The 12,466-nt window shown below is 32.3% G+C and overlaps 1 protein-coding gene across 2 annotated transcripts; it reads left to right on the forward strand.

Moving 5' to 3' along the window:
* The first annotated feature begins 239 nt into the window (after positions 1 to 239).
* LOC107475001 (pre-mRNA-processing protein 40C) lies at positions 240 to 8,608 on the forward strand. 2 transcript variants are annotated; one of them, XM_016094645.3, is made up of 17 exons: positions 240 to 348; positions 532 to 640; positions 777 to 853; positions 1,005 to 1,151; positions 1,928 to 2,558; positions 2,658 to 2,812; positions 3,140 to 3,177; positions 3,484 to 3,562; positions 3,775 to 4,242; positions 4,708 to 4,791; positions 5,460 to 5,600; positions 5,712 to 5,818; positions 6,529 to 6,652; positions 6,937 to 7,080; positions 7,274 to 7,420; positions 7,737 to 7,859; positions 8,030 to 8,608. In XM_016094645.3, exons 2-17 carry the CDS (start codon positions 547 to 549, stop codon positions 8,336 to 8,338), a joined length of 2,868 nt encoding a protein of 955 aa, XP_015950131.1. In that variant the 5' UTR covers positions 240 to 348; positions 532 to 546; the 3' UTR covers positions 8,339 to 8,608. The 2 variants fall into 2 exon arrangements, with proteins under 2 accessions (XP_015950131.1, XP_015950130.1); XM_016094644.3 differs by having other exon boundaries at positions 256 to 640.
* Positions 8,609 to 12,466: the final 3,858 nt, after the last annotated feature.

A 12,466-nucleotide genomic window follows, 5' to 3' on the forward strand; every position in this document is an offset into this window, starting at 1 on the left:
TATTTATTTATTACATGAAAAATGTCTTTTAAAAAAAGATGTAAATTACAGGTTTTCAAAAAAGATATTTTTTTAATTCTTCTAGTACTTTTATTTTTATTACTCGAAATTTGCTAAACATGCTAAAAAATAAAAAATATTTTTCATTACAATTTTTTTTTTCTTTATCAAAATAATAACACTTGGTCTTTAAACTTTAGTACGGCGCTACCCGTTGAATGAATCGCAACTTCGCAAGCGGAGGCAAGAGCTAGCTCACCCCAATTATATTACTGACAAACCTCCCTTTTCAATCTCTAAACCTCAAAACCCCATAAAGCGCCAAACTCACTCCTCATTTTCTCACTGGTTTGTCTTTACCATCCTTCACTTTTCTTCTCCAAATTTCTTATACCCTATGCGCCGTTACAAATTATTATTATTATTATTCTCTAAATTACCCACTTACAATTCTCATTTCTCGCTGCGTTTTCATAAAACCTAGCTCCTAATACCGCACTCACTCTTTCGAATTCCTGATTCTGAACGCAGATCAGTGCTTCATAAATGGCTTCACCTGCGTGGTTGAACCAGGACCCACAACCACCTCCCGCAGAACCACCTCTGCCCGCCGCGCCTTCTTCCACTCCGAACCCAAATGGTGTGTCTTCTACTTCTACACTCAACTTCGCCCCTTTCTACAGTTTTAATTTTTCTTCAGTATTGTTATTGTTGTTACAACTGAATTAATTGGAGCACCTCGCGATTGAAATTTATTTATTGCTACTTTTTTTCAGCTCCGGCAGCTTCATTCTCTTACGGCATGCATCAAAATGTGAACGCTTCCGGGAATCCTCAGCAGTCGATTCATCCTGTTAGTATTTATTTTTTTATTTAGTGTTTTTTGGTATTTTAAAGAACCAGGGCTATTATGATCAATGAAAGATGAAAGATGTGTGTTCTTAGAGTCTTACGTTTTGGGAATTTTTTTTTGTTTCATTATTTTTGCTGTATTTAAAATGCAGGGGATGAAGTCTAATACGACAATGATGCCCACGGCAGTTCAACCTCCAGTTCCTGGTCTCCCTCCACATGCTGCTCCTTCATTTTCGTATAATATTTGGCAGAGCGGTCCCGCTTTTTCGAGCAATCAGCTTACACAGTCTAACACAGTAAGCCTCATACTCTTACATTAAGCTGAAGGTATTTCATGATGGATGATTCCATGTTTTAGTGAGATTTATTAAGATGTTAGGCTATGATGGTTGTTTCAGTAGGTAGAAATAATGGAATGAAAGTTAATTCACACTTGACTGATTTGAAGATGGTATGAGGCAGTTGAAAGTGGAGTGCTACTCCTTTCTGCCTCATCATATAATATTTGTTCACTCCTCTAGTTTGAAAATGAGTTGAAATTTGTTTCATCCCTCTACCAAGCAACCATCAATGAGGATAAAAGGGCTTATGCATTTCCTTTGAGCTTGCCCCTATCTGCTACTGTTTCACGTTTGACATACTCAAACATGCACTCCCTTTTAAATGCTTGAGTGAAGTGAAAAATAATTAAAGTAAGGGATGCATGAAACAGTAATATAAATAATTAATGGACATATATAATAGTTATTAGTGATAACTGAATATTTTTTCTCAGAAAAAAAGTTTTGTTTAATAACATAATGCTGTGTGATGTAATTGTATAATAACATAATGGGGCCTACATTTGTTTTTTCTGTTTTTTTGTTTTGTTTTTGTTTTTAATACTAGGTTTTCATGCGGTTATAAGACTGAATAAATATCCTTGCATTTTAAAACTTGTGATATGGGTAGACTCTGACCATCAAAAGTGGATAATGGATATAATGTAATATTGTAGTGTCTGGTAATTAGTTTCTAAATGGAAAGTGCTTGATAGAAATGATTTTCTCGTAATATTGTTTGCTTATTGCAGAATAAGTCAGATCCTGTTGTGCAGGATGTTAGTAAAGCATCATCTGTGTCAAGTGTTCCACATTCTGTCCCTGCTCATACGTCTATAATGCCTCCACCGTCTGACCCCAATTTTCGCCCAACTACTTCATGGATGCCAACTCCTCTATCTTTTCCTGGGCATCCTGTAATGCCTGGAGCTCCTGGTAATCCTGCCCCCCCTGGACTAACATCTTCGATAATATCTACAAATCTTGCTGCTCCACCAAGCACAGTTTCCTCCTCAGCAGCACCTCTAAGACCAAATATGCCGGCTGCAGCCATTGCATCAGATCCTACTCTTACACAGAAAGGCACACCCTATGCATCCATGCCTCGCATGGTTGCCCCACCACCTCAAGGGTTTTGGTTACAACCTCCGCAAATGAGTGGCATACTTAGGCCCCCGTTTCTTCAATATCCCGCTGCTTTTCCTGGTCCATTTCCCTATCCAGTGCGTGGTGTAAATCCGCCTGCTGTTACACTACCTGATTCCCAACCCCCTGGTGTTACACCTGTGAATGCTACTGCTGCAACTTCAGCACCTTCTGCTTCCGATAATCAGCTTAGACAAGGAACTGATTTACAGACAGATTTAATTTCTGGCCCTGCTGGTATGTGCACAGCAACATCACTACTCCACTTGTGCATTAGCTCATTTATTTGGTTTGAAAATACACATCACTTCCTCATATTTGCGGTCCTTTTTGTAGATGACAAGAAATCAAATGTGACTCAGAATGTTGGTGCTGCTAACGAGAAATTGGATGCCTGGACAGCCCATAAGACTGAAACAGGAGTTGTATACTATTATAATGCCTTGACAGGAGAATCAACATATGATAAACCTGTTGGCTTTAAAGGCGAGGTATGCATAGTTGGAGCCGACTCCCTTGGCCGATATCCCTTTTCCTGCCCTGCATCACATAAGTAATACTCTTTGTTGTTGGCATAATATTTTTTAATATCACAATTGTAACCCTTTTTTTAAGATTTAATTTTATGTTAGTTTATATATATGAATATCTAAGTATTGGATATTGGATAATGGATAACCTAACTATGAAAGGAAAAATTCAGAAGATAATTGTATACTGCAACTGAAACTGTGAAGAATACTTGGTTTCGTAGGTCATAAATATTTCAATTTATTATCCCTTTTCTAATTCAGTTTACTATTTTTTGCCTATGTCAGCCTCACCAAATTGCTGTGCAGCCAACTCCAGTTTCAATGTAAGTTTATTGTCAAGTCCTTGTGTCTATTTTGGTTTGTGGTCTCGATGTATGATATATCTGTTGTTTATTCATTTTTTCCTTATCTGGATTACCTTATTTTAATTGAGGCCATAAAAGGTGTCTTTAGTTCTTTTTAATTAAAGTAAGACACATAGGTGTCATTTGTTCATGTTGACTCTGAACTATGTTGTCTGTTACATACATCTTGATATTAGTTTATTGCTTGCTCTGAAAGGTTTGTTATTTCGAAACAAAGATGTACATTACTACCATGTCTTCTCTGATTATGTTTTCTTGTTATAGGGTGGATATACCAGGTACAGATTGGATGTTGGTCTCCACTAGTGATGGGAAGAAATATTACTACAACAAACAAACCAAGGTATGATTGGAATATTCATTTGATATGTTCACAACTTAATTGCATGATCTCTGTCATCGTTCACTTGGTCTTGATCTCCTATCTTTTCATTTTAGCATGACCTGGCCTTCTTAGCTTCTGATTCTTCTCTTTATTGCTGCTTCTTCAACTTGTTGTGATATGATTTCTCTGTCAATTTGTTTATTATTTTCTGGTCCATTGTTCCATGTTAGACAAGCTCCTGGGAAGTTCCAAATGAGGTGGCCGAATTGAAAAAGAAGCAAGATGGTGATGTCACAAAAGATCATTCAATGTCAGTTCCAAATACTAATGTATTGTCTGATAGAGGGTCTGGAATGGTTACTCTGAATACTCCTGCTATTAATACTGGTGGTCGTGATGCTGCAGCTCTTAAACCTTCTAGTGTTCAGAGCTCATCATCGGCACTGGATTTGATCAAGAAGAAGCTGCAGGAGTCTGGAATGCCTGTTGCTTCCTCTTCTGTTCCTGTGTCACCAGTACAAACAGGATCTGAATCAAATGGTTCCAAAGCAGCTGAATCTGCAGCAAAGGGCCTGCAAAATGATAACAAAGATAAACAAAAAGATGCTAATGGTGATGCTAACACCTCTGACACATCCTCAGATTCAGAAGATGAAGATAGTGGACCCTCAAAGGAAGAGTGCATCATTCAGTTTAAGGTATAGTTGCTTTTTATGAGTTGATGCGGTTGTTTTTCAATCTTCGTTCCTTCCTTCATTGTTCCATCCCATCATGAGAATTGTGATCTTGCTTTTCACTATATAATTTTAACTATCTTTGTCTTTTATAGTTTCTCTATCTGTTCCTCTTTTCTTATTTTGCTCATTCTTTTTCCCGAGGCTTGTGCGTGCGCGCGCGCATATTTGGATATAGAATGGATATTGTCACTCTTTTTTTTAACATATTCAGACGAAATACCATGAAAAAAAAAAATCATGTATGGAGTGACATTATCAAAAATAGGAGTGACAATGTCCTCTTCCATTGAATGTTATATTTTTTTCGGAGGGACGGGGCTTTTGTAGATTTATCATTTTTAATCTTTTTAATCATGTACATTAGTTTATAACAATATCTAAATTCTACTATTATATTGGGTTTATTTTTGCTTATGGTTTTTGCAGGAAATGCTTAAAGAGCGAGGAGTGGCACCATTCTCAAAGTGGGAGAAAGAATTGCCAAAGATAGTATTTGATCCACGTTTCAAGGTTTATTGAGACCTAGCCCCCTTTACTTTGTTTGGAGTTGGTGACTTTTCTTCAACTTTTTTGGGTTAATTCTTTCATGATATAGGGTGTCTAGATATTCTTTTGGTAGCTCTGCTCTTCATGTGTAAATTGTTAGTCTTGATTGAGTTTCCAATCAGTCAAAGATGGACGTGAAAAATGGTGTTCAGTTTTAAGTTTACTTTTTGTATACAACTTGGTTGAATCTAGTGATTTTAGAGCAAATTTCTAACATATATAGACATTAGCTATTTATTTTATGTATACAAAGAACTAGCTACTTCCCTATGTAGTTCTTTGGAAAGAACGGAAATATATAATCAATTGATTTAGGTTAGTGTGCCTCATAGGAATCTCGTTGTCCCCCTGCAAACACAAGGGAAGGAAAAAAAGAAGAAAATATTATGGAATAGAATCTCTATGGCTTCCTTGTGGGTTTCATCCCATAGTTTGTTTAGGAGCAGATATGTCTAGGAAGTTAAGTAGAAAGCTTCTTTGAGAGCTTTAATGTTTACTGTATTGTCTTTGGTTCTCTGTTTTTCAAATATGATACTTTACCCTCTCCTTTTCTAAAAACAATATTTCTAGGTTGCATTTGGCTTACTTTCATTTGCAAAATTCTTAACATGGAAAAATCTATATCAATACAGGCCATACCAAGTTATTCTGCTAGGAGATCCTTGTTTGAGCATTATGTTAAAACTCGTGCGGAAGAAGAACGCAAGGAAAAGCGTGCTGCACAGAAGGCTGCAATTGAGGGGTTTAAGCAATTACTTGATGAAGCCTCAGAGGTTTTATATTTGCTCAATTTGAAGCTCATTGTACTTGTTCTTGTTTTCATCAAATCTATCTGCCTTCAACTTGTGACTCTCCTGAATACTTATACACCATGCGGTTTTCAGGACATTGACCACAATACTGATTATCAGACTTTCCGAAAGAAATGGGGAAACGATCCACGGTTTGAGGCATTGGACCGCAAAGAACGGCAGCACTTATTAAGTGAAAGGTGCCACTTAGCATTTTTAATATGCTATTTTATTCAGCTTTCCTTTAGTTTTCCCATAAACAGCACCCATCCCATAATAATGCATTTCCAGGTCCTGCTTAATTGGTAGCTAAGTGGGTGCTGCTGTTAAATTTATTTGTTTGAGAATAAGGTGCATTTTTATTGTATTGTTGATCCTCTATTGCATCTACCACCTATCTTGGATTGAAACTATGGTATCTTGTTTGTTGCTCTTACTTTATATTCCAACTTCTTCAAAATATGTAAGTGCTAGAGCTTTGACTGTTGTGTAAATGTAGCCCATTTGCTTATAACAAAATACCATAAAGCTAATGGATTGAAGAGATGTCGGTTGACACGTTTTCATGCTGTTGCATACAGTTTGCCTTTCCTGCCATTCTAGATTTCATTTTTCAAAATTTGGTAAATCAGATTCGGCTACTTACCTTCGTTTGTTGATATCTTGGTTTGGTTTGCATCCTCATTTGCATTAATATTGAACTTTTTCCTAGACAGAGAAATGATTTCTATTGATAATCCTTGAAAGCAACATGAGTCAGCAGGTAGTAGGCTAATGACAGACTCTCGGATTCTCTGTGGGTGTGTCCTTATGCCCTCTGAACTTTTTGGATTTGCATGGTAAATGGTTTCTTTATGTTGATTTGGTCTCATAAAATGCTGGTTGATGGGGGTTCCTTTTTGTGTTTCAGAGTTCTTCCTTTGAAGAAAGCTGCTGAACAAAAGGCTCAAGCAAGCCGCATAGCTGCTGCTACTAGTTTTAAATCAATGCTTAAAGAACGAGGCGATATATCTATTAACTCCCGTTGGTCCAGGGTATGGGTGTATCATGAATTGGTCAACAATCTTTAGCTTTTGCGTTTAGTTATTTTTGCTGTCTGATTTGGAGGATGACAAGTTTGTTTTCAAGTGTTACTTCCAATAATCTTGGCAGTTGCAAAATCAATTGACAAATGATTTGCTCCATGATCTCATTTATTTAATGCTTAATCCTTATATAGATATATTTTAAAATCCTTGAATGTGTTACCACGAAAGTTCAATTCATGTTAATCTGTTCTTTGTTATATTATTTAATTTATATCCTTTGGTTGATGCAGGTCAAAGAAAGTTTAAGGGATGACCCAAGATATAAATCTGTGAGACACGAGGATAGGGAGCTTTTGTTCAATGAGTATATATCTGAATTAAAAGCTACTGAACATGCTGCAGAACGAGAGAATAAAGCCAAAAGGGAGGAGCAGGTATAAATGTGTTTCTCTAGCACTTTTGTGACACATCTCAGTGATGATTCTCATTGATAATTTCCCTGATTCTTCATCTATTATTTGTGTTGGCTTATTGATTTAGTTGTATCCTAGCATTCACTCAGCAGTTTATTTTGAATAGCTTTTTTAACATGTTAATTACATTCAAACTACTGAAACTTATTTGCAGGATAAGTTGAGGGAGAGAGAACGGGAGCTTCGGAAAAGGAAGGAAAGAGAGGAGCAGGAAATGGAAAGGGTGCGGGTGAAAATACGAAGAAAGGAGGCAATCACTTCTTTTCAAGCTTTGCTTGTGGAGACAATCAAAGACCCTTTGGTATAACATTCATTCTATATGCTGTACCATTAATCTTATTGTTATCTTTAGGGTGAGTTTGGTATGTGGTTAAAATGGAGAGGAAAATTATCTAGATCTATGTGTGCATAAATCTTCTAATCCATACATAGCTCACCCCTAGAGGATGTACAGAGTCTTCTCTAACACTTGATGGTTGAAATTTGAAAAGTTCTACACTTCTATTGCTTGCTGGTAATTTGCATTATTTTATGTGAGGTTGCCTCTTACAAATAACAATAATGAATGTTTACTATTTACTTTCAAGTAACGTCATTATTGCTACCCTTATTGTTAGGCATCATGGACGGAATCTAAGCATAAGTTAGAAAAGGATCCTCAAGGACGTGCAACTAATCCTGATCTAGATCCAGCTGACACTGAAAAGCTCTTTCGGGAACATATCAAGATGCTTCAGGAAGTGAGTGACTATGTCTAAACTATTTTGTGTGGGTTTCTCTTAAAAGTTATGATGCGTGTCTCAGCAGGTTTTTGGTTTGTCAATGAGTGTGCTGATTGTATGAATCAGTAACAGCATATGCAGTACTTTATATTGCACACTAACGTCAGGGATCTCTCTGATTTGAACAGCGATGTGCACACGATTTTAGAACGCTTTTGGCTGAAGTATTGACTTTGGAAGCTGCATCTCATGAAGGTGAAGATGGGAAAACAGTTCTTAATTCATGGTCTACTGCAAAGCGCCTTTTGAAATCTGATCCAAGATATAACAAAGTTCCAAGGAAAGACAGGGAACCCTTGTGGCGCCGATACACAGAAGATGTGCAGCGGCGGCAAAAGTCATCCCAGGAAGAGAAAAACGCAGATACTAAGGGTAGAAATACATTAGAATCTATTAAACTTGCGTTGGAAGCTGGGAGATCCCACGAGAGGAGATGATTCTTGAGAGATTAGGTCTCTAACTTTGAAGCCTTGATGTTATAGCAGATAAAGTTCTAAATTCTGTGTTCATTGCTTCCTCTATTAGATTGCTATAGAGTGGTATTATATAATCATATCGTCATTATATTGCAGAATGCAGAAGTATCATTGTTATGAGTTTGGCGAATGCTTCACATCTTATTTCGATTTCCCCTTGTAAATTGGAACGAGAAATGCCTAATCCTCTATCTATTTTTATTATATAACAGTTGGTACTAATTCTTTGTATATTAAATTTAAGCTATGTTTTTTTTTTCTAATGATGTTGCGTCATCATTTTTGAATACTTGGCAAAATTTAAAAATTAACCAATCAATTTTTTGTAAAATATTTTTAAAAGAATAAAAGTTAAAACCATAACTTCCATAATTAATGAATTTATTACATATTATTCTAGTATTAACCAAATATAATAAACATCATCAGTATAAGTTACATAATAATATTATCACAAACAAAGGAAGGAATCTATTTAGTTAAAAGTGATTCTATCACATGATTAAGTACAAAATAAAAATATTTATTGTATTTTTAAAACAAATTTATGAAAAAAAACATGCTTATTATTTTTACTATTTATATTTTTTATATTATTTTGTAATACTCTACGTCTAATTGTATTTTAAAATTTTTATAATTTATTTTTATTATACTTATTTTAATATGCTATTTAACCCAAAAAGTCAATTTTGATTATTTTCTAATGTTATTTTATATTTATATCATTTGAGAAATTATATGATAGAATGGGTTAAAAAAATATTAGCAGGTATTTTTATTTTATACTATTTAAATTATTTTTATTAAAAACAACTTATTCAATATATATATACTCTCACACAAAAATAAATATTCTAAAATTTTTTATTTTTACTATTATATTATAGATGTCATTACAAAACTGTATGCACTAAGAGAAAAACAAATAGATGCCAAAAAAAACCTACAAAAATTATAAAATTATTAACAATTATTTTTACTTTATACTATTTAGATTATTCATATTAAAATAACTTATTCAATATATATATACACACACAATAAATATTCTAAAAATTTTCTTACTATTATAAATGTCATTGAAAAACTGTGTTCTAGGAAGAGAAGAATAAGTAGTTGTGAAAGAAAAACTCACAAAAAATACAAAAAATAAATTTTTGTGCTACAACATAAAAAATTATCATAGATTCAAATTATAAAAAATTTCATCAAATTATAAATTACTAACTCAATAATTATTATAGATTCAAAATTGAATTAAAGGTTTTAGACCAAAATGTTCCAATAGCTTTTGTACTATTTGATAGAGAAGCAAAAATATTTTAGGATACAACTACAACTACCTTAAATCTAATTAGACTCTAAGACGGTAATGGCACTGAAGCACCAATCCAATCGAAAATTTATGCAATCTCATACTTATCTTTAAAGTCAAAATAAATAATTTTAACTATGCTTTCAAGTCTCAATAATACACTATTACCAAAATATTTGTCCCAACAAAAAATAATAAAATTCAACTCCTATTACAACAAATAAAACAGGTAATATTACAAAATTTTATTTATTTAAAACATCATTTATATTACTCATTTATATTCTTCGTTGATTACAGAAACCAATTTTTTCAACATTAATATCGTCAACTTAGATGACATACAAATAAAAAATTAAAGAGAACGAAAAGTAAATAAATTTAAAACACATCTTCATTTGAAGAACATATATACAAATATGAAATAAAAAAGATAATAAAAAAATATATGCAAGTCAACCATTCAAAAAGAACATATCTTCATAAGAACGTTTTACAAAAATATATGTAAAAAAAAAGAAAGAAACAACTTAAAACAAAAAAAGAGGACAAACATTAAACAAAAAAAGAGGACAAACATTATATAAAAAAAATTAAATTTATTAATTAAAATAAATATAAAAATAAAAACAATAAATAAAAATATAATTTTATACAATTTCAATATAAAAAATTTTTTATTATAAAATATTTTAAATAAAAAATATATTAAATTTAATATTAATTTATATATATTTTAAATAATTTTTAATTAATATAATATTTATTAAAATATATTATACATTATCATTCATTTATCGTCCGCATATCGTGCGAGTTGCTATAGTTTCATGTAAACAATTGAACATTCATTCACATTCCTTAGCATCATCTAGTTAGTTTGCCCAGAAGTAGTGTCTCGTATAAGGAAAATAGATGAGAAGTAAAAAAAAAACAATAAAAGCATACGGAGTCCAAATTATTTTTTAATTTATATTATAGTTTTCTTTTCCTTTTTCTGAGAAGGGTGAGAGTTGTGGCTAATTTATTTTATATAGATTAAAATGCTGGGATATGCACTCTTATTGAAAAGTTTGGTGTTTTTCTTTTGATATGGAATAATTTTTTTCCAAATTATTATTATATAAATTAGATAATTTGATTAGTTGTGAGGCGAAGAAAAATATGAAATGGAAGAGTCATAAATTGAAAGATTTGATTTTAATATTTTAAAATTTTTAATATTTTAAAAAGTGAAATTAAAAGGTTTGAATTCAACTTTAAAAATATTTAATTTTTGAAAACAAAAATCGAATTATTAGTTTTAATATTATAAATTTTTTTCGCAACAAACTAGATCCACGATTTGAGAAAATAGTCATAAGACTGATATTTTCCATATCATACTCGTGCATTACACCACTCCCTCACCTATTTCAAAATTAAAAAGTGGTCATACCCTGGTGAAATAAATTAGCTAAAAAGAATATAAAGATACAATGGGAATTGACAAATTGAGTAAAGTAACGATGACTATTTATTCATAAAAGGATATAAATGTTCTTCAAAATATTTTAAAATATGTTAAAAATAATAAAAAATAATAGTATTTTTTTTAATCATACTACATGTACATAATATTTTTATAAATTATCAAATTTTAAAAATAAAAATATTTTATTTTTTTAATTATGTTTTAAAAAATATCGAAATTCAATTTGTAAATATTTTGAAAAAATATATTTAATATTAAATATTTTTATCATATTTTTAAAAAATTTTAAAGATAATTTTGTGAGTGAATTAATAATTGAGACATTTTGAAAGTTTACTCCTTGAATTAACAATAAGATACATACAAAAAAGGACCTAACTCGAGATATGTACACAATTTATTATGGGATGCAAAAAAAATGTACCCTCCGCATCGAGAATACAGAAAGGGTTCAACAAAACATTTTTTTTTTCATTTGATATTGGATTGATAATAATATTTTTTCGGATTATGAATTATCAGGGTATTAATTTTAAATATGGTATCGTTTAATTTGGAATAAAAAAATTAATTTTTTTGATTTTTGGAAGGTACAAAAATCAGACCATTCGATTTTTATTTCAAAAAGATTAAAAATTTTGACGTACATAAATCAAACCCTCTAATTTATGTATCTTTCATAATTTTAAAAAATATAAAAAATTACAATATTTAGGCATATGGCTCATCTCACTTTTATAAACATAAAAATTAGCCTCAATAAAATGTGAATGTGATTCTTTAGCAGAGAGACGTTTTTTATGAGAGATACAAAGCTTCTAAATAATCATCAATGTAGGCTAAGTTAGGCCAGTGATCTGGACGGATACGAACTAAAGTTGAAACATCATCAACTTTCATTTGGAAAAGAAGATGAAACCTTGGTGGAAGAAATATCAGCACAAGATAACAACATATGTATTTTCTTCTGCCAATGCTAGTAACTCCCTTCTCATACTCTTGATCATTGTAAGTAAGGCGAAGTAGACCTGCCTCAAGATTAGCGACTGATGTAGCATAATGGGAATTATCCTCATATACGATGTCTTGCATGATTCTCCTTTTCCATAGGGCTTCAATCAGTGGCTCCCCCTCACACCTATGACAAAGCGTGCTAGATGGTGCTCGGTTGCATTGATCAAGGAGGTTACATGAACATCTGTTAGTTAGTTAGATGGCATCATAGTTAGACTACAACTTTTACTCCAAGTTGATATTATGACAGTATGCATAACTATCAACTTGAAGCGGAATGTTA

The sequence above is a fragment of the Arachis duranensis genome, chromosome 2, assembly GCF_000817695.3.
Source record: "Arachis duranensis cultivar V14167 chromosome 2, aradu.V14167.gnm2.J7QH, whole genome shotgun sequence".
In the NCBI taxonomy this organism is placed as follows: domain Eukaryota; kingdom Viridiplantae; phylum Streptophyta; class Magnoliopsida; order Fabales; family Fabaceae; genus Arachis; species Arachis duranensis.

Bases quoted from the DNA above. Each gene is read 5' to 3' on its own strand.
- LOC107475001 (XM_016094645.3), top strand. From the start codon at position 547: ATGGCTTCACCTGCGTGGTTGAACCAGGACCCACAACCACCTCCCGCA. The intron at 854-1,004 runs GTTAGTATTTAT...TTTAAAATGCAG, and splicing joins CTCAGCAGTCGATTCATCCT to GGGATGAAGTCTAATACGAC. The intron at 4,792-5,459 runs GTTTATTGAGAC...ATATCAATACAG, and splicing joins TATTTGATCCACGTTTCAAG to GCCATACCAAGTTATTCTGC.